This window comes from Gigantopelta aegis, chromosome 4, assembly GCF_016097555.1.
Source record: "Gigantopelta aegis isolate Gae_Host chromosome 4, Gae_host_genome, whole genome shotgun sequence".
NCBI classification, from domain to species: domain Eukaryota; kingdom Metazoa; phylum Mollusca; class Gastropoda; order Neomphalida; family Peltospiridae; genus Gigantopelta; species Gigantopelta aegis.
This window is the reverse complement of record NC_054702.1, coordinates 110,895,414-110,923,031: the sequence shown is the minus strand read 5'-3', so window position 1 is coordinate 110,923,031 and position 27,618 is coordinate 110,895,414. Positions and strand designations below refer to the sequence as shown.

The 27,618-nt window shown below is 35.4% G+C and overlaps 1 protein-coding gene across 1 annotated transcript; it reads right to left on the bottom strand.

Annotated features, from left to right (window-relative positions):
* Positions 1–134: 134 nt before the first annotated feature.
* LOC121371765 lies at positions 135–27,267 on the bottom strand. Its single transcript, XM_041497897.1, has 6 exons — positions 27,088–27,267; positions 21,833–21,990; positions 19,222–19,278; positions 18,445–18,584; positions 15,259–15,430; positions 135–2,584 (listed from the first exon to the last, which is right to left on the bottom strand). The coding sequence occupies exons 1-6, from the start codon at positions 27,152–27,154 to the stop codon at positions 2,459–2,461; spliced, it is 720 nt and encodes a 239-aa protein (XP_041353831.1). The 5' UTR covers positions 27,155–27,267; the 3' UTR covers positions 135–2,458.
* Positions 27,268–27,618: the final 351 nt, after the last annotated feature.

Genomic DNA, 27,618 nt, shown 5'->3' with positions numbered 1-27,618 from the left:
AAAAGTAGGTTCAGACAATACGTTCGCATACCAATCGTTTTGGTAAACAAAGTACATGTATATAAATACTTACTTTGACAATTAAACTTGCTAATTGTTAAATGCTGGACTTGCAAAACAAAAAAACAAAACAAAACAGGTAATACGTTTTTTATTTCAGGTGCATAGATTATTAGCAAAAAGAATAAATGTTGGTAAATAGCATATCAAAAGTCATAGAAAGACAAAAAATCTGAATGCGGACATATTATAGGCCTATACAGGTTACAAAATCAACTGTATCCTTTTAAAGTGACAGACCCTAGTTTTAAAACACGACAACATATTTTTCATTATTGGAGCCATATTTGATAATATAAACTAAATTTGTTTAGCATATCCATTTTCGGACATACCTCAAAATACATTTTTCATAATTCTAAAAAGACATGTACCTGTGAGAATTAACAGTTATAAACCCAAGCGTTTGTCTATGTTCTGAGGGAATTTCCCCATTTCAAAGTCACAAGACTCTTTTCTCTTTATTCTTAAGGCATGAAGATAAATCAAACTTAAATGGCCATTTTCACGGGCTGAAACTAAGGTGTGCAGCTTTGAAAGTATTACATTGTGTTACTGCTAGCTCAGTCTCAAAATTAAAAACATGTTAAACTGCTTTTGTAGTTACAGTTTATATAACTTTTACATGATTTTTTCTTTGGAGGGGGGTGGGGGTAGGGCAACTGAGTAGTTAATAGTCTAAAACTCCTTAAACAGTTAAGTGAATTTTCTTTCAGTTTGATCTTTCTAAAAAAAAATCTGTCACTGTGAACATGAGGAAAATATTAATTTTTTCTTCTTGAAAAAATGCATAAGAAAAATTAATTACAAAAAACATAAAACGTTGTTTGACTACTATGAAACAGTGATAAAATTTGACAGTTAAATTTAGAGAACAATACTCAATGGGTAATAAATGATAGCATTCATGATAGTTACCCATACAAATGGTCGTGTAATTGTGAAAAAATAAAGGGCACTTCGAGTGTTTTGTCTTTTCAGATAAAACTAAATCTGATATTTTACTAAACAATAAAAATAAAGGACTGAAATTTCACACAATTATTTGAAAACAAATATAGTAAAATATGTTTTAGCACTTATGCAATGTATACGGTGTTTTTGTATTTGGAATTAAAATTGTTTCAAAAACACAATTATTAATTTCAAAAATACACACCGATCTTGATATTTCTGTACAAAAAGTTAATAATAAACTCAATATTTAACAAACATTTGTGGTGAATTTCAAAAATATTCTTCAAAAGAAATATTTTATAAAACAAAACTGTAATCTTGCCTACCATTTTGTCATTTGAAAATAAAAACACAATTGCCTTAACAAACTTGTGGTTTTACACTGAATATATATGATTAACTGTCTTGACAAACAAGTCCGATGTCATGTTTTAAAATATATTCTCACCCCAACGTTTTGAACATTTATACTAAGTTAATACATATACATATAGTCATATACATATACATATAGTCATATACATATACATGTCTGCATTTAAAGAATATTCAATCATATGTTGTTGGAAGAAAAATAATGCAATTGATCTATATTAAATTGATAAATAAAAAATATATATTTGAAATTGCAATTTTTAAGAAGAAAAAAAGCCTCAGTAATGTGTAGAAAATAATTCAAATCAAAGAGGAATCCAAGCATTTCTTAAGCAACTTCTTAAAAACAAGCACTTTCCTATCCCAAAATGCACCTGCTAACAAATAAACTAGAGATTAAGTACACACTGCCACTTGACTATGTGCAGTAACATGTAATTCTGAAGTGAATTTTATTTTTTAAATTGGTCGTTAGGAAACAAAATGACGAACAGGAACAGAATAAAACAGTATCCATTGCCCATCACTTTTCATGTGAGTTTGTTACATCATTAAAAGTTTTTTAAAAACCTGTTGCATACATTTCAAGTAGTTAATCTTCACAATTTGTACTACATGAGTGAGCATGGACAGGTAAAATAAAGTTTTAACTGATATTTTTAATTAAATTATGGAACCATGAAATGACATCACAAAATAATGTAAAAAATATACTGTTTATTTATTTCCAGTGGAAGATCTTGGTGTTTCATTCAGAATAGCCCCTACCTGTAAATATGAAACGGGGTGGGATGATAATAGCCAAAATTAATTATTATGCTTAAATGATGAACAAAGATAAAATAAAACCTCAAAATATAAAACCTAGTATAACTTCTAAATCTCGCCGCGTATTTGTAACTGTGCTAGCCGATTTAAACAAAGATTTTCACACCACAGTGACAACCATTAGGAAAATAATGAAGTTGTTTTGTACAGTTCTCTACTATACACCTACGTTGTTAGTAAAAACGTTAGTTTTTTTGCAGTTATTACATCGTGGCTAGTTGCTTCACCATGTTTGCAGCTAGTACTGCATGTTCTGGACGAGAATGGAGCGGTCTGACCCGGGATGTTGGTCGGTGACAACCGACGACACGTGAACATGGGTCATCGTGGGACCGTGCTGCATGATCACCCCGGGATGGTTCACCTGAAACAAACAGTAAAATGGTAAAACAATTACCAAAACAAATAACAGGACTTTCTCTTTTAATAACATTTTCTTAAGTGTACCAACCTAATATTGGGGTGTGTGGGCAGTAATGTTGGGGAACATTCTTAAAAAAATAATTTAAAATTTGCCCTTGCAAAATCAACATTTTTGGTGTATGAGTTTAGGATGAATGTAAAAGTATTGTACTATGCTTGGTATATTTGGTTTGCGTATATTGTAAAAGTAAGTAAATAACAAAACAAAACGATAACCCAGATGAATTAAAAATATATATGCTTGGGCATAAACATGTATTTAATGACAGAAAAAACAAACACAAACGAAGGCATTTACATACACCTGCCTCCACCTCAAATACCGCTTTGTATTTCGTCTCAATGTCTTTTACTGTCAATTTTAGCTTTACACCTCTACTTTCTTCCTCCAATCTGGCTATCCTGCCATTTCTGGACCCTTAGCCAGATTGCTTGGATGTCAAGAAATCAGAATTATTTACAACCGATCTGGCTATCCCCCCCCCCCCCCCCTCCCTTACCGGGTCCTTCCCCAGATTGCTCGATCTATGTATGTATCAGTTTCTAACATAACTAAATGACTGGTAATTAATAAACATAAACTGACATATAAATAGCAGAGCTAAAGTTTGACATGACTCGGTCCTTTGAGAGCAAAAAGAAACAGCACTAACAGTTATTACAAGTGCTCTTTGAAGTTAACCAGACTGTGTCTGTAATTAAGTAGCGTGGCCCTCCGCCAGGTACAAACACCGACGACCACACAAAGGATCATTTCCTTCTGCTTACCCGGCGATTTAGTCTTCTGTAATTATCACCCTAATCCTCGACAGCCCAGGCCACCCAAGGCAGGTGCGCTTCGCCTGATTGACAATTCATTTGTTGGGCAACGACAGTTTGATCAATCCACACACGTTGACTTTTTGAGATGGCCAAAGAATTAGAGAGATCAAGATTATCGAGTGTTCGAAGTTTGAGTTTTTGAAGGTTATTATAACTAGTTTGTATAGCAACTTGACCGGGACCGTCGCATTAGGTCGAGAGATAGAAGTTTTCAAGAGATCGAAGGTGGAGTTATCGAAGTTTGACTGTATATATTTATTTTCTACATAGCTATGAAATATATAGATCTACAGAAACCATAAAAGTGATATTCGGTGAAAAGTCATATTTTCACTGTACTTCAGTTACTGTGAAAATACACAAATCATATTTATATTTTTTTGAACAAGTTCATTATTCAATTATCTCCCTTGTAACTTATTACAATCTGATTACTGATGTCAGTGTGGCTTCATGGTTTTTAGTTTTATGATTACCAATGCAACTAATCATTTTTTTTTTTTTTTTTTTTTTTAAACAATAATACCTATAAAAAATGGATATGAAGTGCAACTGAAACTGATTGTGAACGAAGCCAAATAATGGTGACACAACATCCTGTCGTAGAGTGCAAGTTAGTTAGTCCATCCCATTCTCTTTCAAAAATGTTTTGTTTTGGTAAATAATTTCAGTTTGGTTTGACATAAAAAGAAGAAAAAAAGTGTTTTGGAAGTAACAAAAATATACTATTTGTGCATGAAATTTAGAAAACAGTTGGCTCAGAAATAAATAACTTGCTTGTAGTAAATTCCATAATATAAAGAAAATGATAGACTATATACGTGTATTTCGATTCATGTTTTTGTTTTTGTTTGGGATTTTTTGGATGATCGTTTTGTCATGTATGTTTTTACAGCAGTCTTAATTTAATAATTAAATAATGGTAATTTTAATTCATATTTCTTTTAAAAAGTCCGTGGTCAGGTATAAATGTCCACCAGAAGAAATATATGATAAGCGAAAGATATTTTAAAAAGCGAAAGTTTTTGTTAAAAATAAGAAATATATAATAAATAGATCATTTCATGGTGGGTTTTTTTTAGACAGACAGTGACAGACCCTAGTTTGCTTTGCAATTCATGAAAATATGGTTTTCACGCATCACGACATACAAATCATATTGGGGAAAACCCCCATGAAATAGCCTCTCTATCTCTCTCTCTCTATATGTGTGTGTGTGTGTTTGTATGTGTGTTTGTATGCGTGTGTGTGTCTGTGTGTGTGTGTGTGGTGTGTTTGTGTATGTATATATATATATAACATACACTTTTTAACGATATATATATATATATATATATATACTGAACAAAATAAGAAACTTCTGCTAACTTTGCTTGAACACAAGTTGATGAAAACAAACCGGGGGAATAATTGTTATATATGCGTTTAAAGAGTGTTTCATGATGCATCGTTTGGTACAAAAATCATGGCCATAGGTTAACAGAAACTGGGAGAAATTTTGACCAAGTGTCGCAGGGGTTAAAACAAAAAACACCCACTTAATAATGGGTATGACCACCTCTCGAATTGACCACTGTAGTGCATCGCAGGTGCATAGAATTGACTAAAGTGTTGATTTCTGCCTGTGGAATATTGTTCCATTCCCGAATGAGCGCTTGATGAAGTTCGTTGACTTTAGCAGGTGGGTTGGGACGACGCCTCAATCGTCTGTCCAGACTATCCCAGACATGCTCAATGGGGTTGAGATCAGGACTTTTAGCGGGCCAGTCATCAATGCAATCAATGTTATTTGTCCTAAGAAAATTTACAGTGTCTCTAGCTGTATGAGAGGTGACATTATCATGCTGAAAAATCGAGATGTTGGTGTTGTTATGGAACAGAGGAATGACGTGATGAGCGAGAATATCATCGCGGTAACATTGAGCATTTAAATTGCCACCAATGATGACTAGTGGTGAACGATAACCATGGGCAACGGCTGCCCAGACCATGACAGAACCCCCATCCCCGAAACAATCTCGTTCAAGAACACAACAGTCAGCATAGCGTTCATTTCTCCTACGGTAGACGCGCACCCTGCCATCACCACGTTGTAAAGAAAATCTGGATTCATCCGAAAAAAGAACGGTATTCCAGCGTCACCGTATCCAACGAGTGTGTACACGTGCCCAATTAAGACGATGACGTTGCGTTAAAACGCATCCGACGTAAGGACGTCGTGCATGTAAACCGTTCTCCCGCAGACGATTACGAACAGTTTGCCCACTGATTCGGTTATTATGAAGCCCAGGTGTGTTAGCAGCAGTAGCAGTGGCAGTTTGGAATCGACTGCGCAAATGCGTGTTCATGATATAGCGGTCTTGACCACGCGTTGTAACACGCGGACGTCCATGATGTGGCAAGTCGTTGGTGCTTCCTGTCGTTCGAAATCTTAAGCGAAGATGTCGAATCGCTCGACTAGAACTCCCAACATGCCTTGCAACGTCTGCTGTTGACATGCCAGCATCAAGCATGCCAATCGCCCGTTCGCGTAAATTATTGGGTATTCTTGGCATACTAAAAATGCTACAATGTAAAAAACAATGTCAGTAAGACAAGTAAAACAAATTGACCGAATACTACACGGGACATGTTGAACCATGCATGCACATGCAAATTGAATTTCACGTTGTCGACGATTAACAGTGCAAAAATAATCGATAAAATTCATGAATCCTGATAATACAGCTCAAGGCTAATGCTACCTATATAATTTCATTACACAATGAATTCTTTAACACAACAAATACTATATGTACAAATCGGAAGTTTCTTTTTTTGTTCAGTATATACACACACACACACACACACACACACACACACACACACACACACACACACACACGGTTAGATCTTCACAATTTTTTCAGGGTGTTAACAGGACTACCGGTCTTTCATTTCAGATAGTCCCTTGAAGTTTCAGGTGGTACATATTTTGTAATAGGCCTAATTTGAAGTTAAAATAACACTACTGTCTGTTATTTTGATAATTTAGTACTGGGTAAATCATTATGCATGTTCTGTACATACTATTAATAATTATAATATATCAATTCATACTAAAACACATCAAATCAATATTCAGGCTGGAACTGACAATGGTATTATATCAAATTATCAAAGGGTTAGTGCACTGAAAACTTTGGAATGCACTTAAAAATCGGAAACTTAACTTTTGCTAAATAGTTTGCTTTTAGATGCTAGCAGTTATTTGTTTTAGTATAAACCTTAAAAGTTTTGTCTGCTAATAATAATAAATCATGATGCAATTAGATGAAGAAATATTTAATTTATTCTGGCTCCTGGAACTTGAACACAAACAGCTCCAACCAGCATGCCAGAGCAAGCTATTTTATAAACAGTTTTTCTTACAGTCCAGCATATGTGACAAATTGTGTGAATCTCAAGTCAAGAATAATGTTATCTTGCAGTGAGTCCACGTGGCATACAGTAAACGTTTAATTTCGCAGCAGCTTCTGAGACACCTAATTGGGTCTATGTTGTTAATACTTTGAAAATGTACTGGCGGCAGGAAGTAATTGTAAACAATAACAAATTATCTTTGAATGGCAGACACTGGAAAGGGTCATGGGTGTTTCTAGCTGTGTGCACAGTAACCTTATCCTACACTGAGTTGGTAAATTGTGCTCCCTGGTATTGTAGCAGGTTGCTAGAAGCTCTTAACAACTTTAGAAAAACAATTTGTCAAACAAAGCAAAGCCTTAAACCCAGTTATAACAGATATATTTGTTATACTAATTATTACATGAAATATAAGCTATCATACCAGTTATAACAGATATATTTATTACACTAATTAAACACGAAATGTAAGCTATCAGAGTAAACTGCACCACCTGTAGTGTTGAGCTACTGACTGAATCAATCAACGGTTAAAGATAAGTTAATATGTTTAATGATTTTTAATACACAGTAAGTTAACGAAACAATATGAATACAGGGCCAGTAACTATATTCGGCATTTTTCTTTAATAAAAGTTTTCACTCATTATAAAGTGTCTACGTTTTGACATGTTCTAAAACAAAATTATGTTCTTCAACTTAATGATTTAAACAGCAATTTAGAGAGAATAAAATGACAAATATATTTACAATCAACGTGTAATGATTCCTAGCAGAATGCGCATTTTCGTAGGTTTTACAAAAATGCACAACAATCTCAACGCGTGTAAGATGTTTGTATGCAACATAGGTCAGATGTTACTAAAACAAAGATATATGTGATTAAAAGTTACTAAAATAATATGACATTAGCAAATAATTACCACAATTCTACTGTCCATGCAAGTAATACTACTAAAGGTACCTGTGTTGAAACCAAAATCTATTGATTGATATACTTTAAATTGCACATATATGCACTGGCGTATCCGGGTAGCCAGGGATTGGGCACAAGAGGACATCTTTTTTCACAATACCAACTTTTATAATGCATGTCACCCCATAAAATGTGTAAAAGCAGTGCCCTCTATCTCCACTCCACCCCCAATAAACAGCTGGCTATGACACAGCACAACTCGAAATGAATCCAGCAAGTGATACAGTCAAATCCGCTTATTTGGATGTGCCTCGTGCAACAAAAATATATTCAAATAAGCGGCATATTCAATAAACCGAAGGTACAGTTTCGACATACGATATACCCAATTAAGACCTCGTTGATTTATGCAAACCCTAATTACGATTCTCCCAATTTGGGCCTCATGACATGTGGAATTTTCGTCAAAAACCGGTAAGTATTTTGTGTTAATAAAATACCGATTCCAAGTTCCATATTGTGACTCTGTTGCCATTATCAAGTTTGTCTATAAACTTGATAAATACAAGAGACAACAGTTAATGCCGTTTGTACGCCTAGAAGCAGAAGTGACTAAACATCTAATGACCCAGATAAAACCACCGGAAGCTCAATTAGACTGGCCACAGTCAAATAATTAAAAGGCCGTTATTAACTTCTTGATAATTAAATGGCCATTATTAACTTCTTTGTACATTTGTAAATCAAGTGCAACAAGACCCCACCCCAACCACCCAATATAATCTTGAATAAGTAGTCATTTCCATGTTCTGTATTTTACCAGGACGTCTATCTGACTATTATCTGTGTGCATTTGTAACTGATTTGACAGGTAAACTAGACTGGCCAAAGTCAAATAAGTGAAAGGCCGTTATTCAATGTAACAGAAGGAAAAAACACAAACACAAACGCTAATATTGGGCCCGATATTGGAATGTCTTTTTGTCTGGCGACGGAAAACCATTCTGATAAGGCCTTCTCCACATTGGCTGCTTTTCCTGTTCTCTGTCTTTTTCGTTCTGGGTTAGCATTGGCTAGATACTGGGCACATATCTCGTCGTATTTCTGAGCCAAAGATAAATCGTTTCCTTTCCGTTTATTTGCCATGTTGACATTGTGAAAAAAAAAGAGTTCTTGTCAATATTTATAGCCAAAAGATGATTAATCCAACTTGCTAAGAAAATCTCCTACAACTTACCTTTTGTCGGCATTTAACAATTTAAACAATAATCACCATAATCGGTCACCCCAAATGGGGCCTCACATTGTGAGCTGCAGAGGAAAAATCACGTGATCAAAAGATCCCGCTAAAAATAACACTAGTAGCAAACGGCTTTTGTTTGTTACTGTCACCGACAATTCATAGAGAAAAATATCTGACAAGTGTTTATTTATGGATTAAACATACACTGCTTCAAAAGTGGCCGACATGAGATTAAGGGATGCCTGCTTACGAAACGCACATGGCCGCCAACAAGGTGGGAATGACCGACTTTGATCCTTGATTGTCCTGCATTGTCTCGGCCATTGGGTCACATTTGAGATGAATCTCAGAGTTCATGGATTAATTACGATGTAATTAGGAAATGTATTGATTAATAACGAGTCATCCGAAATAATTTAAGAAACAAGAAAACAAGTTTGTTGTAAGTCTTTTTCCTTTTTTTAAACAATGAAATTAAATAAAATTAAAAGTATTCATTTTTGCATGTACGATAGTATGGTATTACGTACGATCATAAATTAAAAAAAACCACATCAAGTAACACAAACTTTCCTATGTTTTACGTGCAATTGCCATTCGGCAAGGATAATTTTATATTCAAATATCCGAAAACACGTTAAAAAACACATCCAATTAACCGTTGGATTTTGTATTGTCATAATGGCAAATGGTTCCGTGCAGGACAAACATATTCAAATATCCGAAATATTCAATAATCCGACATCCAATTAAGTGGATTTGACTGTATCTTGAAATCTGAGCTGGATTAATTATTATCTTAAGCCAGTGTCTTTCCGCAACATTAATTTTCAATCCAGACCCTGGCAACCTAATCTGGAAGTTGTTTAAACTAAGGTTGTTGCATATGGGAGCCATGTTTAAAAAAAGAAAGAAAGAAAGGAATTTTATATTTAATGACAAACTCAACACAACTACAGGTATGGTGTCAGACGTGATTAATGACCACAAATATATTTTAGAGAGGAAACTATGGGCAACTATTTTTTTATTAGCACCAAAGGAATTTTATATTTAATGATACACTCAACACAACTACAGGTATGTGGTGTCAGACGTGATTAATGACCACAAATATATTTTAGAGAGGAAACTATGGGCAACCATTTTTTTATTAGCACCAAGGGATCTTTAATATATGCATCATCCCACAGACAGGATAGTAGGCCTACATATCATGGTATGTAACACCAGTTGTGAAGCACTGGCTGGAACGAGAAATAGTCCAATGATTACTTTAACAGGGATCGATTCTAGACTGACCGTACACCAGGCCAGCACTTTACTACTGGGCTACGTCCTGCCTCCGGCAAATCAATTTAATTATATTATTTTTTTCCTCTAATACACACAGCAACTATTCAGACTAAAATAAAGGAAAACAACTTTCCTGTTTAACTAGTTTCTCTGTCTCTGTTCAGTTAATATTTTCTTAACTGCATGTTTCTTCTGTAGAACTAAATGAACTCTGCAATCACTTATTAAACTATTTACATAACCAGCAATTATTCAGCAACTAGTTAACAACATACACATTTTACCACATTCCAGATGTCTAAGAACTAAACACTTCCGACCACCCCTTACCCCCACCCCCCCACCCCCCTTGTCTGCAGTCCATCTCAGATTATCACAAACGGACCGGTCATCGTGATGCGTAAACAGTCAATTCTAGCTACCTCAGCCAGAGTTGCTATTTCTTTGCAAGTCAAAACACCCAGCCAGAGATAGTTTACATAAAACACCTTCGCTGGATGTAAACACTTAGAGCTAGCACGTGTCATTAGCCTGTCATGCAGTATGGCACCTACGATTCAATCTTTTCAGACAGTTTACAGCCCACCACAATCCAGTGTTGTAAGCTAACGTGTTATGTCTGTCAGCTATGGGTGATACTACAAAATTCTAGAAAGACAGAATAAGGTAGTGCTAAAAACATGGTTTTTGTCTTTTGTGGAAATGGACATAAAAGATAATTTGTTTGGGTTCTGTTCTATAAAAGCATAAATAAATGATTGGTTTGAATGAGACATTGTGAAATGATAGTACACCTTCCCATGATGCTGACAAGGTGATTAACTAATTTTTGTATAATTTACCATATAATAGGTTCTGGCACTAACCCCTCGTTATGTTGCTTGACCTGTTAAATACAGGGCTCGAAATGCAGTGTTAGTACATGCACCGGTGCATGCTGATGTTTTGCGTGTGCATGTAACTTTTAAAACTGGGTGCACGCGGTGCATGATAATATTTTTCAAGTACTGTGTATTGCGTAAAAAAGTTGAGAACTTGCTTAATACAAAACACAAATATTCGTACGTTTTTGTAATAGGCCTATTATAGATTTCTGTACGGCGTTTACGTTGGGTAAAATTTTCAAATTTGATCAAGAATCAGTAATAAACGCAGTTGTATAACGTTCCGGTACTGTTAATAAATAAATATAGGTATTGCCGAATAATTCCGAATAGCTTCATATAAAAAAAAACCCCCCACGAATTTGCCTTATTTTTGGTGCATGCAACTTTTTTTTCAGCATGCACCTGATGCATGTAGATTTTTTTTTTCATTTCTAGCCCTGAAATAGGTTATTTATATTTAAAAATACCTTTATGTTACGTAATATATACATGTAGTTGTAACTGAATCAGATGGCATATCAAGAAATAACACTTTTTTTTTTATTGAAATACAATGCGAAGTTGACAATGTAATATTGATTGAATATGAGATGAATTATAATATCTATCAGTCTAAGCACAGATTGAGAATTAAAACTAAAATGATCAGTACGCCTACTACATTGCTCAGTGGCCTTGATATTATTAGGGACGTTTCTTCTCCCCAATCAGATGTCTCACTTTTTTTACACACCTAGATCTGCGCCTGTATATATATTGGATATAAAATGTTTACAAGCCCCCCATCCGCCACCAGCTCTGTACGTTTCACGTCATGCGAAACTAAAACATTCGACTACCTACTACAGTTGAGTTATGAATATTGCAAAACAGTGAATAACGGATAACAGACAAAATAGTTTAAAATGTACAATAATATTATAGCTTGTATTGCCTTAATAAAATGTGTGTTAGCTATTATTGTAAAAATATATTTTTAAACTATATGTTTTAACTCAAACGATCTGTTATTCGTTGCGATCTGTTAATTGCTAAAGTGACAGTACTATGGCACTGTAGACCTACATGAAATGTAGTATAATTATTTATGTGTAGAACTATATAATTATAATTGTTTCAATCAAAACATTCATTTAATGTTAGATAATAAATCGAACATAATAAATGTTATTAAATGATGTAATTTGAGATGGAAAGTTGATTGAAACATTGCAAGCAGTTTTGCGTTAAAATGGGAAGTGACATCTTTGTAACTCCGCTACAGCATTTCCGTTACAGCATTTCTATTAGAACACATTTTACAAAAACGTGCGACAATTGCCGATCGATAAATAATTATTGTTCGGCTGAGAATGGTCAACTTCGCAGTTCTTTCAATCGACATGACATTGGTAAATTAAACTACCATTCTATGAAAATGTGAGGAATCCGGTTATGTTCCAAATTCAAGATGATTGTATTTTGGCGGAATTAAGACTGCATCGACTACAATATGTATAACTTGCGCATACTCAGTTTAGTTACGATGCGATAACAGTTCAAAAAACAATTTGCATCTCATACTGCACATGAATGTGATATTATGGGGGGACCAATCAAGTTATATGTGATACAATTGTTTTCTGAACAAACCTCTGTTTCTGCTGTTTGAAATAGGTCAGATTAGATCCACAAAATGTTACATTTGTGCTAAATAAATTTTAAAATTCCAGGTGGTCTGATGGACTACGTGTGTGCAGCTTCAGGTAGTCCTGTTAATTTTCAGGTAGTCTCAGACTACCGGACTACCATTAAGATCGAACCCCGATACACACACACACACATATAATATATATTTATCCTATAACTTACCCATGATATCCATGTCATAAACCCATGTGATAATTTAGTGTATTAACGCGGTTAATAATGGTATGCAAATTTCCAAGGTTTCTAGCTAATGTGTTGCTGTGAATGGGTCATCTTTTTTTTGCAAGCCAACAAGACCTATACACCTGAGCATAATGTTTTCAAAGATTTAGTTGAAATGCGTGACGTCAGACTAATTTGTGCTAATCGTGACGACGTCATATTACTGATGGCGGTGAATTTAGTACTGTGATTTACAAAAAAATTAAATAAAATGTTATTCTAGAAGTGTTATAGGAAAAATAGAATTCGCTACTAGTGTTTTTTAATATGTAATATATCAACGTCGTCTAGTTCGTTCTCTCTCTCTCTCTCTCTCTCGTCTCTCTCTCTCTCTCTGTCTCTTGTCACTCTCTCTCTTCTCTATCTCTTTTCTCTCGCTGTCTCTCTCTCTCTACATACCACCACTAGAGCACACTGATTTATTAATCACTGGCTACTTGGTGTAATTTTAATATATGGTCTTAGAGAGGAAGTACACTATATTTTTCCACCAGTAGCAAGGTATCTTTTATATGTACCATCCCACAGACAGGACAGCACATACTACAGCATTTGATGTACCAGTTGTGGTGCACTAGCTGGAATGAGAAATAGCCCAATGACGGGTTCCGATCACAGACCATTATTAAATATATAATTATTAATCAAGGCGCATTCACTGTCATTCTAATCATGCCTTGGCCAAAGATATCTACAATTGGTACCTACTTAGTTTATCATAGAATACATAGTATGGTTAATTGTTGGAAGTTAATTCTTTAATTGATTGAATGACTAAAGGCTTATTTTCAAAAGCAATACACCTCTACAGATGTAGCCGACATCGGCAACTCGGAAATCATGTGATCATGTCGGCTCGTGGCGAGATCAAGGATGCTAAGTGGCTGTGTATGTACTGCCAACGTACTACGGCATCTGTGATTATGTAAGGTCGTTGTAACGAGGTGTTTTCAGACATCGGATGCACCTTTTTTCCTAAGTTGCTCTGTCGGGGTCGGAAGGTGTGAATTCCGGTGCAATAAACAGAATAACATTGATATACATTTATGGTTGGATGGTGTAAATGTAGTAACAATGGTCGTCGAAAGAGGTCTGACTGTATATATATTCATCAAGATTTTTACATTTGATAAAAAAAATGTATACGGAAATTCTTATTCCTGTACACCTACACATCAACAATACTTATACACTATAAAGCTATTGACATGTCATGTAGTGAACTCACAAGTAAGTACATTGATCAGTGGTAGTAGTTAGGGGTGGGTCATAGTACAGGTTTACTGCTTTACTGCCATACAAAAGTCCCAATACAATATATCACGTTACATGTGTAGAGAACTGGTTTACACAATACTTTCAAGTTTTTGTCACTGATTAGAAATGTTCATAAAATGCATTTCAGTGCCTACTTTCATTACATTTTTAAACGTTTAATTTAGTCATTTCTTTTGAGATGTGCAGAATGTTTGGGGCGACATGTTCGATAACCTCACAATTCATGTAATTATTGCACACATAGTACAATAATCTTTCACATGCCTTGAAATTTTAATCTATATTTTATTATGCCATTCAGCAGCAAAGGTTAATAAAGTTTTGCAGCAAAACGAAATCTACTCCTATAACAATTGCATTCCTTGTGATTATTAGTCAGGGCACTTCTGGGTTTTTTTACAGTGCATTATTAAGTTTTTCATATAGATGAGCAAGGAAAAAGTAGAGAAAAGGCTCTCCACCTCCAAGTCCAGAACACTATGCACCTCAACAGCCTCCTACTTTTATACTTAAAAAGTTTGTTTGATTTAACAACACCACTAGAGCACATCGATAATTAATAATCGTTAAACATTTGGTAATTCTGACGTCGCATGTTGTCAGCAGAGGAAAGCCGCTACATGTTTCCTAATGCAGCAAGAGATCTTTTATATGCACTTTCCCACAAACATGAAAGCATATACCACAACCTTTGACCAGATGTCGTGCACTGGTTGGAACAAGAAAAAAGCCCAATTAGTTGAATGGATCCAACTGTGACACAAGTACCTCAAATGAGCACTCAACCGACTGAGTGAAATCCCAGCCCCCTACTTTCATTGTTAATGAAGACCTTGAATTATTGGAAAATACCAACGTACCTCAGATGAGCAGCAGGCATATTTGCCAGCCATGATGGTTGCAATGAGCTCCACAATCCATCCCACACAGATAACAACAGCCAGTGCCACAATAAGTCCGTACATTTCGTTAAAGATGTCACAGTCACCAATTCCAATGTTAACTTCTCGAGACGAAAAGGCATTTGTGGTCCTATAAAAAGAGTTCAATAATTTTTTAAAACCATTTAAAACAAGGGAACTGAAATGAACAGCAAGAAATAAAAATAATGTTATATTAAATTTTGTTTTTGGCACGTCAGTTTAAAGTCATAGTTTGTGATGTAATACATACCGTTCTTGAATCCTCTGTAAAAGCCCAGTCACTGCTTACAGCTCCCTACAGCCCATCTAACAAAAATGCAATGCTCTAGGAAGGCACGAGTTATGTAAATTTTTCAAATCTACATGTAATTTCTATTCACATAGTAAAACACAGGCATTCATGGTTATATTGTTAAGTTTTATTTGGTACGGAATGTATTATCCAAATTTTTAAAAAATAAACTCAAGTAATGTTGGTCAAATTACACCATAGTCACAAGCATTACAGTATATAATTTGAATGGGGCGAATGGTCTTAGTGTTACCAAATGTTATTTTTGCATAATATGTCATGACCACGAAAATATAATGTTAATGACCATGTAAATTTAATGTTCATGACCATATAAATTTAATGTTAATTAGTGACGTGCAGTTGTAAAATTTGGCTTCGGTTTCGGTTTCCGGTTTGACAAAAGAGAAAAGTTTCGCTTTTTATTGACATTTTAATGAAATTTGGTCTGGCAATAAGAAAAGTTTGCAAAAAGCTCAAAAAGAACAGTTTGTAGAACAATCTTGTTTCAGACTTGTAGGTGTATTTGAAAAAAAATAATAAAAAAAAATACTAGTCAGCCGTGTTAGTACAGATATTATCACTAGCTTGACATTCTTTCCCTAAAATATTGTGGAATTTTTTTTCCATGTATAAAATAGCCTAGTACACTATTTGTCAGCATAGATTTATTTTGCAACTATAACCAAAAAGTAGTGAAAAAAAACAAAAAACCCACTTAGTTCAAACAAACTCCCTCGGAATACCTCAGCCGAATTGTAAGTACGAATCAAATGGCCAAGTTGCTTCACACAATATGATAAGAACGGCCGACATCATGGTAATTGTGTTCATTTGTAATCTGGATTAACTTTAACAATTTATCTTAATTCTCATTTTTATACAAAGAAAACATTTTCCGATCATCGCAGTGTTAACAGTGAATCTATCTTTTGTCTCGGAAATTAATGAAAATAGCATATCAGGTAGTACTAAACCAAATAACTTCCGGCTGGGTCAAAGTTTGAGGTGCACCGAACTTTTGATAGAGAAGTGAACACCACAAGTCCTGTGATTGGTTATAAATGTGAGTGTGTTGGTTGTAAAAAAAATTACTTTCATCTGGGCTAAAAATGTATGCAATTTTATTTCATCTAGTACCACTGTGTCAAATAGCCTTGTGCTTGGAACATGTATGGGGTACCTGTAAAAAAAAGTACTCCAATTGTGTGCGGAACTAGGGTAGTCATAGACGCTACCCGTTATCTCAGAAATGAGCAGCTTGACACCCACTTTTTTGTGATTCACTTTAAGGGTGAGGGGTGGTAGTATTTATATCCGTGGCGTTTATGTCGATTGATACGTTGCAGGTAGGAGTTTTAGCCACATATGTTACTATTGTCGTCTATGGGATTTGATTTGGTAGTATACACCCATCAGGGCTCGACGTTAACTTTATTTATTACTAGACCAGTGGCCTAGTATGTCTTAAAATTTACTAGACCTGACCTAATTTCAACTAGACCAAACTGCTGAATGACAAAATTTACCTAATTTGTTTTCATATTTTTCTTTAGATTCTGCCTTACTCTTTCTTTTCTTGGACAAGTCAAGTTTCAGACGGGTCTTAGTCAGATGAAAACCCGTATTTAAACAGATCAATTTTTTACCTGCTCGAATACGACCGTAACCACATGTAAATAATTCGAAAACGAAATTGATTGTCGTATATTTTTGAAAAACCCGAAAAATATATATACAAAGAACGTACACAATTGTATGTTTTGCATTTTTATTACCTTATTCGATTTATTGGACAAAAAAAAAAATGTACCAAAGTATCAAGCAGAAACAATAATACTGTTTTCGCTGATAGTATTTACAACATAGATCTATGTGCACAAACCTCGGTCGATTCCGGTATTAACGGAATCGACCGAGTTGTGACGAATCGCACCCTCTACAAAAAATTTCATATCGGATCCGTCAGCGGTTAGCACCAGTCGGGATTGTTCAGTTATTCACTGCCCACTGCATCACGTCTAATTATAGAACCTGGGATTTCCGTGTCGATAGTTTAATGGAAAATATTAATGTTTGTAGGATCACTGAATGGCAAATTAATTCACCGCTCATAAATTATCAACACGACCAGTTGGGCTACTTAGAAACACTTATGACTAGACCTAACCAGCTGTTTACTAGACAATGTCATTCGGACATACCTTAGTGTTGAAGCCTGCATATATTGGAAAACCCACTGGAAATACCTTACAGGTACAAATAATAAACTATGGGTACAAACAATAAAGTACAGGTACAAATCAAGGGTTCAAACAAATAATAAACATGTATGACTTTTGCAGAAGACATACACACATAAGGAAACATCACGTGGATGCAGTAAAATAAACATTATGTTCACAGACAAACAGGTTTTTCGAACTTTGCCTCATTTTCGCGAAGCTAAAATACTGACAAGTTTGCATTGCAAATGACACTGCACTACGTTCAAAACGTGTACCGAATTTGCATATCAACATCACAAAATGCAAAAATACGAGTCATTCGGCAGGTTATTGCTAAAAGTCGACTTTGGTATTGACTCACCTAGGATTTTCTTTTCCTTTCTGGACAAGCTGGGTTAAAATGGCAAATTTAGAAAACAGAAAGTAAGTTTTTTTCCTATTTCCATGGTTACAATTTTCACTCCTGGAAGTGCAAATCATACTATTGTTCTAGCAGTTTACAGAGGTCTGTACACTGTGGGTGGAGGGTACAAAAATAATGCCAGTTTGCATGATGTAATTGTTGACCGGTTTATCTATATGGTTTGAAAAAGACCGTCTTACTTGCACATGCACTGTCCATTCACGTTGACACACTGCATGCCCCCATTTGACGCGCTGGCACCAATGAAGATGATACACCCAACAAACACCAGGCCCATCACCAGCAGCGACAGGATACTGAACACCATGTGGGTGACAAACTGAAAACAAACAAAAAAATTGTTTTGTTTAACGACACCACTAGAGCACACAGATTTATTCATCAGCAGCTAGTAGATGTCAAACATTTGTTAAATTTACTAAATGTCAAGACTGTTAGATGCAGTTAATGCTCAGTGTTGGGAGACGAAGTCCGCAGGCCTCAGGATTTCACATTTTATAGAAAACACTTTTCTGTTCCCTGGCTTGTGGTCATCGGAATCCAAAGAATACCATGACCTTTGACCAGTTGTGGTGAACTGATAGGAATGAGAAAAAACCTAACAAGTTGAATGGATCCACTGAGGTGATTTGATCCTGCGATGCAAGCACCTCAAAACTCAACCGACCGAGCTAAATCCCACCCTTTTTACAGAAAGATGCGTTACCGTACATGTACTGCATTTATAATTGTTTATATGTGAACATTACATGTACATCTGCATGACTGAATTTGTATTTGTGTACATGTGAATATAACTTTAGATTGTTTTAATATTAACCATTTAGCTTCTTTTTAAAAAAAATTATGAAGTCAACTAGAGTGGATGACACAAAAAATATACATTTCTGGAGATGTGCCACAATTAGAGCTATCCAATAACCCTTGGACTTTAGAATAAAGAATAAAGTACTTACCATACACTTCGACTTAAGACAACAACCAATCAAACCAAGGAGTCCAGGAATAGCATACTGCAAAATTATTAAAAAAAACATGAGTCAACAAATCACATCTCAATTGCGACATTACAAATTATACTGACGAAAAAAACAAACACAAATTCAGTTTTGGTAATATAAATGTTTTATCTGTATACCAAATGTAGTAACATTTGACACATGGCTACCTCATTGTACTGTCTAAAGAATCTGAGGTTAAAACTGAGCATGTGCGAAGCTGCATACTTTTTACCTATTTGTCAAGAACGCATGCATCCTGGCCACTGTCACGTGCTATGGACTTGACCACCATACCACACTGAAGTTTTGAACAGGACACATCAAGTGCACAACATTTCATTTCAACATGCTGTGAATGTTACAAGTTGATAGGTGTAAGGCTATTGCTCTAATTATGCAGGGTCAATCGCAACATCGCATCGCCCAGCAATTTTGGGTACACGAGTCCATGAGAGCTCGTTTAGTTGGGTGTCTCAGACCCACAGGAAGATTAGCTAACCGTCCCAGGAGCAGACGTCTGTGCATTACGTTGCCATGTCAAGATAGAGGCATACATCTCACACACATCCCTAATAGATTTCAGACTGCTACAGACACAGAGAGTCGGGCTGTAGGCACTCATGGCTGCCCAGTGTGTCCACTAACAGCTAGGAATTGGTTGTGGGAGTTCCATCTTAAAGCAACAACATCCCTGTTTGTCAGAAACATACACCCAGGCAATGTCAACATCGATTGCAATGGCTGCGTGCACATCCATCAGATCAGTTTCACTTGGCTCACTGTTGATGTGTATTATTCACGGACGAGTCTCCGTTCTCGCTTTACAGGTCAGATGGACGACATGTCTAACGTCATCGAGGTGACCGATATTCAGATGCGTACGCTAAGGAAAACGACAGATTTGGGGGAGGGTCTGTTTTGGTTTGGTGGGGGAATTTCTTATGGAGTAAAAACACCTCTTGTGGTCATCCAGGGCAATCTTACAGCCTTAAGATATTGGGATCAGGACATCAGCCTCACGTCCTATTTATCCATGTGCGTAACCTTACGTTGCAGCAGGATAATGCAAGGGTTTGTCTTAACTTCCTGAACCAAAACAATGTCCCAGTGCTCAATTCGCCACCAGATCTTGGTCCAGATTTGAACCTGATCGAGCATTTGTGGTACGAGCTGGAAAGGAGTCAGGAAGCACGTCAACGTCTTAAACAACGTCGCTCAGCTCACGCAGGCCCTTCTTCATGTGTGGAATAACATCCCACAAAGGACATAAACAACTTGATCGGGTCAGTGGTAAGGAGAGTTAGAGCAGCAACTGCAGCTTGGGGTGGGCCCACACTACTGATTTGAATCGGGAAATAGCATAGGGTACCCACATTTCAACATTATCCATGCAAATGCCATCTGTGATAACACAACAAAACATGTTAAAATGTATTCATTAATGAAGACATAACCTAAAAATCCAAACAGTGAAATAAAAATCAATAAAACATTTCAAAATATTTACCACTGAAAAAAACATTGCGTTGGTATTTTCTGTACCTTTTAATCAAAAGGTGGAAAATGAGTAAAATCTAGGTCGATAAACACAGTGCTTTATTTCAAACATTTGACTTGACAGCCACGGCTTTGACTTCGGGAATTTATACAGGGTTTTATTTCTAAAATCTGACTTCACACCCATGGCTTTGACTGGGAATTTTAGCATTTGTTTTCTTTTTCACTTTCATTTCAAAAACATCTTACTAAGCTTAATTATCATTTAAAAGATTAATTTTATCCATATATACATGTATTTATTCCAATTAATATATCTTCTTTGCATTTCGAAATGGTATGGGGAGGGAATACAGGGCTCGAAATGCAGTGTTAGTACATGCACCGGTGCATGCTGATATTTGCGTGTGCATGTAACTTTTAAAACTGGGTGCATGCTAATATTTTTCAAGTACTGTGTATTGCGTATACTAGTATCCTGTTGTCTACTAGATTCAGACTCAAGTTGGTGAATTTTGCTTATGCATTTCGTAATCTGTTATCCACATGAAAATGATAACTTTTATCTTATGGGCGCATCCATTTTGTATCCAATAATCCTACTTACAACAATGGCGTGAAATATATTTGCGAAAATTGCCGGCAATATCTCGGTTATATCCGTGAATGGTAATAGGGAAGGTGGTCGAGGCCGACTGGGGTATCCACGCGCATAACACAGTTGTTGTCGTCACTGACAAATTGAACTCCGCCAGATCTGTGATCAATACAAAGTACCGTAACTGCCATGAACATTTTCGACCTCAGATATGGGCACTTGATCAGATGATTGCGAAAGTGCATGTGCGTTACTCGCGTAGTTGACTCGAAGTCAGCCAGTGATTATTTCAATCGCAACTTCTCGTCGAATTTTAATGGTGCGTGTAAAAAAAATTTCAGCATGCACCTGGTGCATGAAGATTTTTTTTTCATTTCTAACCCTGAAATAGCCGTAATTTATAAAGTGTTGTAAACAAAATATTCCTTTCTTTTTTTCCAGATACCTTGTGACGTTGTCAACATGACTTACCACTAGACCGAAGAGCCACACAGGGCCGGAAATGCGACTGAATGCATGTTCATAATTTTCCTTCAAATCAGGGTCATCCAGCGATACATCCACTGTCTCCATAACATATTTTTCTGTAACCTTTAAACTCTCATAGAGCAGGACACTGCATGCCACACCTGTAAAACAAATACTCCATGATATAATACTCCGTTCATCAGGACACTGCATGCCACCCCTGTAAAACAAATACTCGATGACATAATACTCAGTTCATCAAGACACTGCATGCCACCCCTGTAAAACAAATACTCGATGATATAATACTCCGTTCATCAAGACATTGCATGTCACCCCTGTAAAACAAATACTTGATGATATAATACTCTGTTCATCAAGACACTGCATCCCACCCGTTAGCTGTAAAACAAATACTCCATGATATAATACTCCGTTCATCAAGACACTGCATGCCACCCCCGTAAAACAAATACTCCATGATATAATACTCCGTTCATCAAGACACTGCATGCCACCCCTGTAAAACAAATACTCCATGATATAATACTCCGTTCATCAAGACACTGCATGCCACCCCCGTAAAACAAATACTCCATGATATAATACTCCGTTCATCAAGACACTGCATGCCACCCCTGTAAAACAAATACTCCATGATATAAACTCAGTAGAGCAGGACACTGCATGCCACCCCTGTAAAACAAATACTCGATGACATAATACTCCGTTCATCAAGACACTGCATGCCTCCCCTGTAAAACAAATACTCCATGATATAATACTCCGTTCATCAAGACACTGCATGCCACCCCTGTAAAACAAATACTCCATGATATAATACTCCGTTCATCAAGACACTGCATGCCACCCCTGTAAAACAAATACTCGATGATATAATACTCCGTTCATCAAGACACTGCATGCCACCCCTGTAAAACAAATACTCGATGACATAATACTCAGTTCATCAAGACACTGCATGCCACCCCTGTAAAACAAATACTCCATGATATAATACTCTGTTCCGACATCAAGACACTGCATGCCACCCCTGTAAAACAAATACTCGATGACATAATACTCCGTTCATCAAGACACTGCATGCCACCCCTGTAAAACAAATACTCCATCATATAATACTCCGTTCATCAAGACACTGCATGCCACCCCTGTAAAACAAATACTCCATCATATAATACTCCATTCATCAAGACACAGCATGCCACCCCTGTAAAACAAATACTCCATCATATAATACTCCATTCATCAAGACACTGCATGCCACCCCTGTAAAACAAATACTCCATCATATAATACTCCATTCATCAAGACACTGCATGCCACCCCTGTAAAATAAATACTCCATCATATAATACTCCATTCATCAAGACACTGCATGCCACCCCTGTAAAACAAATACTCCATCATATAATACTCCATTCATCAAGACACTGCATGCCACCCCTGTAAAACAAATACTCGATGATATAATACTCCGTTCATCAAGACACTGCATGCCGAACCTAGACTCCCAGGGTTTACACATATGATTCAAAAGCAGGGTTGGACAAATCCACTAGTTAGCCTCTGTCCCAGCTAGTGAATTTTTGGTCTGGGCTAGTGGAAATTATCAGCTATATTACTATAATACATAGGACACAAGCAAAAGCTTCTGTGAGGGCTAGTGACTTTCTCAAACATTTGTCGAAAACTGCAAAAGTAGCTAATTAAATTTAAAGAACATTTTTATTAGCCAAACACTAAATGTTGTAGTCACTTTGTAGGGAACATTTTGTGTTCAAAATCTTGATTAGCGATATTTTTAGTCAAGTGAAAATCGATTAGCAAAGTGTTAAAAGTTTTAAAATTTTGTAACGATTTATGAAACTTGCGTACATTAGCGAATCTCAATACGATACTGAACAAATGTTCCCTGCTTTGTATGAAGATTACTAAATGGCTAATTTGGCAATGGACAGGGCAAGCTCTGGAGTTCCAGCTCATAATAAGACATGCACCCCTGTCACTGTTATAAATCTCCAACATTTCCAACTCTAGTCTCTAAAACTTGGAAGCAAGATCTTTTCTTTTCTACATGCTGCTTGTGTAAATCTGCTTCTGTAATCTTTTTTTAATTTCTACATTAAATCCATCACTGAAATTACTAAAATAAATAAATAAAATCATTTTCAATTTTATATGACAAAATAAGTAAAGTTTTAGTTAAATATTACGAATTGTGGGAATTAAAATGTTAGACATTATAAATTTTACACCACCACTGAAACTGACATGGATAAGATTATTTCTATCACATTCCAGTTGGACCACTCTTTTTCAATCTGTAACAAGCTTAACAACTAAACAATTAGTAATATATGGGGATAATTTTATTCAAATTAAGAAAAGGAACATAAATAATTTGTTTTGGAAAGATGTATTAAATAGCTGGCTAATACTTCAACATAAACTCGGCTTTAATAATGATGATTTATTAATTTCTAATACTTGGTATAGTAATAAAATATTAATAGACAAAAAAACTATATTTTATAAACACTACATGTATATTGAAAAGGCGTATTATTTATACAAAATTTATTACTTAGATGATGAAGGACGATACATGAACTTTGATACCTTTAAAGCAAAACATAACGTAAGGTCAAATGTTTTAGTATATACTTTTTTTAAAATTAATAATGGCTGTCAAATCCTTTATGCCCGATAAAATAAATGCAAATACCCAGCCTTCAAGTTAGGTAAAAATTCAATATTTCCATCAAAAATTTAATTTTTCTTAAAGGACCAATTGGGAAGTAAAACTTTTTATAAAGTACTTGTTCCTATATCACAAATGAAATATTCAGTCGAAGGGTGTCATTTTACCTCTTCGTTATGGGCAAAATATTACCATTTACCATTTTGCTCTTTGAAAGACCCTACATAGAATTATATCAAAAAATACCTTTTTACATAAAATAAAATTGATTGATTCTAGTATGTATAACTTTTGTTCACATGAGGTTTGATGGTCTTGTACACAAGATATGGTCCAGACAAGAAAAAGTTAACAGATGGACAAACAACGCCATACCATAATACAACCCATCATAGACGGGCATATAAAAATACATATATTACAAAAACTGTTTACATACAGAATTTGACATCAATTGGAAACCGTGGTTAAAAGTTCTAGAATGTCACGGCTCCTTTTTTATACATTATTTGTAGACTGACATTTTGTAATAATTGTTTACTATGTACTTTGTAAGGTAGTGAATTCAGGGACCCAACCCTGACACTATCATAACATATTTCTGGGCCATTAAACTATTTATTAAAAATACTAATAATTTAAAAATATATAAAATGCAAATGTTAATTTCTCAGAGGCTTGCAATGTGTCCTAGAATCAATATTTCAGCATTTCTGTGGTTATGCAGGTGTGGGATGTAGCCAAGTAGTAAAGTGCACACTTGGTTGAGGACCAATCACTGTAGGAAGGTGCCAAAAAGTGTGTGTGGGGGGCGTCACACACACACACACGCACACACAAACCGTCTCTGCTGCTACTGGATCCAGCACACCCTTATGAAAAAGTAAAATAAAAGTAGGAATGAAAATATAGAAAAAGTAGGACAAAAGTGAGAAAACAGAAGAAAAAAGTAGGACTGTAACAGTACGTAATGACATTATTCATGCTCAAACTGGGAAAATGAATGTGTTAAATAAAAAAAATGAGTTTTTTATGTTTTGTACCCATATTTTCTGCTCTATCTGAAATAATATGAATCTTATGTATCGGTTACGTTATACAGTTATATCAAATTACTGTACACTGTATGATCATGTTTTGTCCTGCAAAATTAATGCTTTCTTTTTATTTTAAATAAAGTGCTTCATACGGTATACAATGAAAAAAAACTTGTACCTATTTAGATATATTTTACGATACGGACAGGTTCAAGATTGGGGCGAGTACATTTATAGTGTGGGGGGCAGGGGGTCAAAACATGCTATTCCAGAAATGTATTTTAAAAAATATTTGCTTCAGAAGGGGGGATTACAACCCCCAAAACCAACCCCTGCAATTAAGAAAATGATTACTGCAAATAATTTGCTGTGGAAAAATAGTGTCCACAGTATTTTCCACGGTAATTTTATTGTTAATATGCTTGCAACTCTGGGTTGTAAGTAACTTTGAATGATGAGTTTATTTGTTTAGTTTGCCAATATGCTGTAAGATTTATTCATACCAGTGGCGGTATTCTTGGACTAAAAGTGACATAACAGTTAACACGCAAATGACACGTGCACAATCAAGAGCAATGGAGTTGCAAGGGGATGACAATTTATCATATACAGCGTAGTCAGTCCGCAGTGACGTGCCAGTTCAATCTTATCTTTTAAATATATTACATCAAAGTGTCAGAATATATTTAATGTGATATAGAATTAAAATAATAACCTTTAATAATGGCATAATTTCTATTAGAAAATCTGTCACTATGATCCCAAGTAAATCGGTAAAGTTTTTTTGTTGTTTTTATTAGACTACTCGGCACCAGAAAAGGGTTGTATATCTTGTCAATATAAATGACTGAGAAATTTTTATTTAACTATCAGAACAATATCTCTCTCTCTATATATATATATGTATATCTACCAATATCTCATCATCAGGCTGACCATAACACATCAAGCGACTTGTAGGAGTGTATGTTGAACATTTTACTGAGAATAAAACACCTTAATGCACCATAACCACGGTTCAACAAGGTATAAGCTGTTACCCCCCCTGCAATCCAGTGGTCCCTGCAATGCATGTGCTATGAACAGTCAACAGAGTTCAATGACCTAGTTAGAACTCACTTAATGCTGGTAATTTACATGTTTTATACTTAGTAAGACACTTAGTAATAACGGTGCAGTTACTGTTTTATGGACCGTCCCTGATGATGGCATGGTATTTTGTTGTTTTGTAATACATTGTTACACAATAGTTTACAACCGAGGAAATATTAAATATGTTACCTAAATTAACAACTTATCATAGAAAAGGCAACGCGGATGGTATATCTAAATAATTAAATACTAAATTTATATGTTTTTCACAAAGCAGCTTCAGCCTACGATACGTTTTAGTTAATTTACTTCCCTTTTGGCTTTGGCTCGGACTGGTTGCCAGTGGTACCGTGACCGATCCCTTTTGTCAATTACGAATTAGTAAACAAGAAACGGGCACTTACCGCACACTAAAACAATGCCACACATAATGCCTGTTGCAATCAAGTGATTCTTATTTGCTACTGCCATTGTTAATTAGTTTCGTTGCTTCTTGATACTCAAATCCACCAACTTATCTAAACCTCAAAATGGCGACAATGTATAGTCTTTATTGCTTTACGTTTTTCCGAGAACTACCGTGTTGAATATAGGGCTTACGTAGAAATGATGTCACGTGATCAAATTATACTTCTTTATATAACCAATCATTTGTTCTTTAATCGGTGGTATATGGTAAAGTGATCGAAAGTCGGACAAGTTCGAACCTGTATTTCTTGGGTTTTACAATATTAATTTGTATTATTATATCATAGGCAAATAAATTATAAAACTGAGGAAATTAGTTCATTGTTCTAAAAGGAACGAATTTGACAATTTAATTCAATTCAGTTCAATTTATCGCATATTACCAAACTGGTGTCAGCAAACAGATAAAAATAAATAAATATACAACATCAATAACAACAACAATTAATAATAATAACAATATAAAT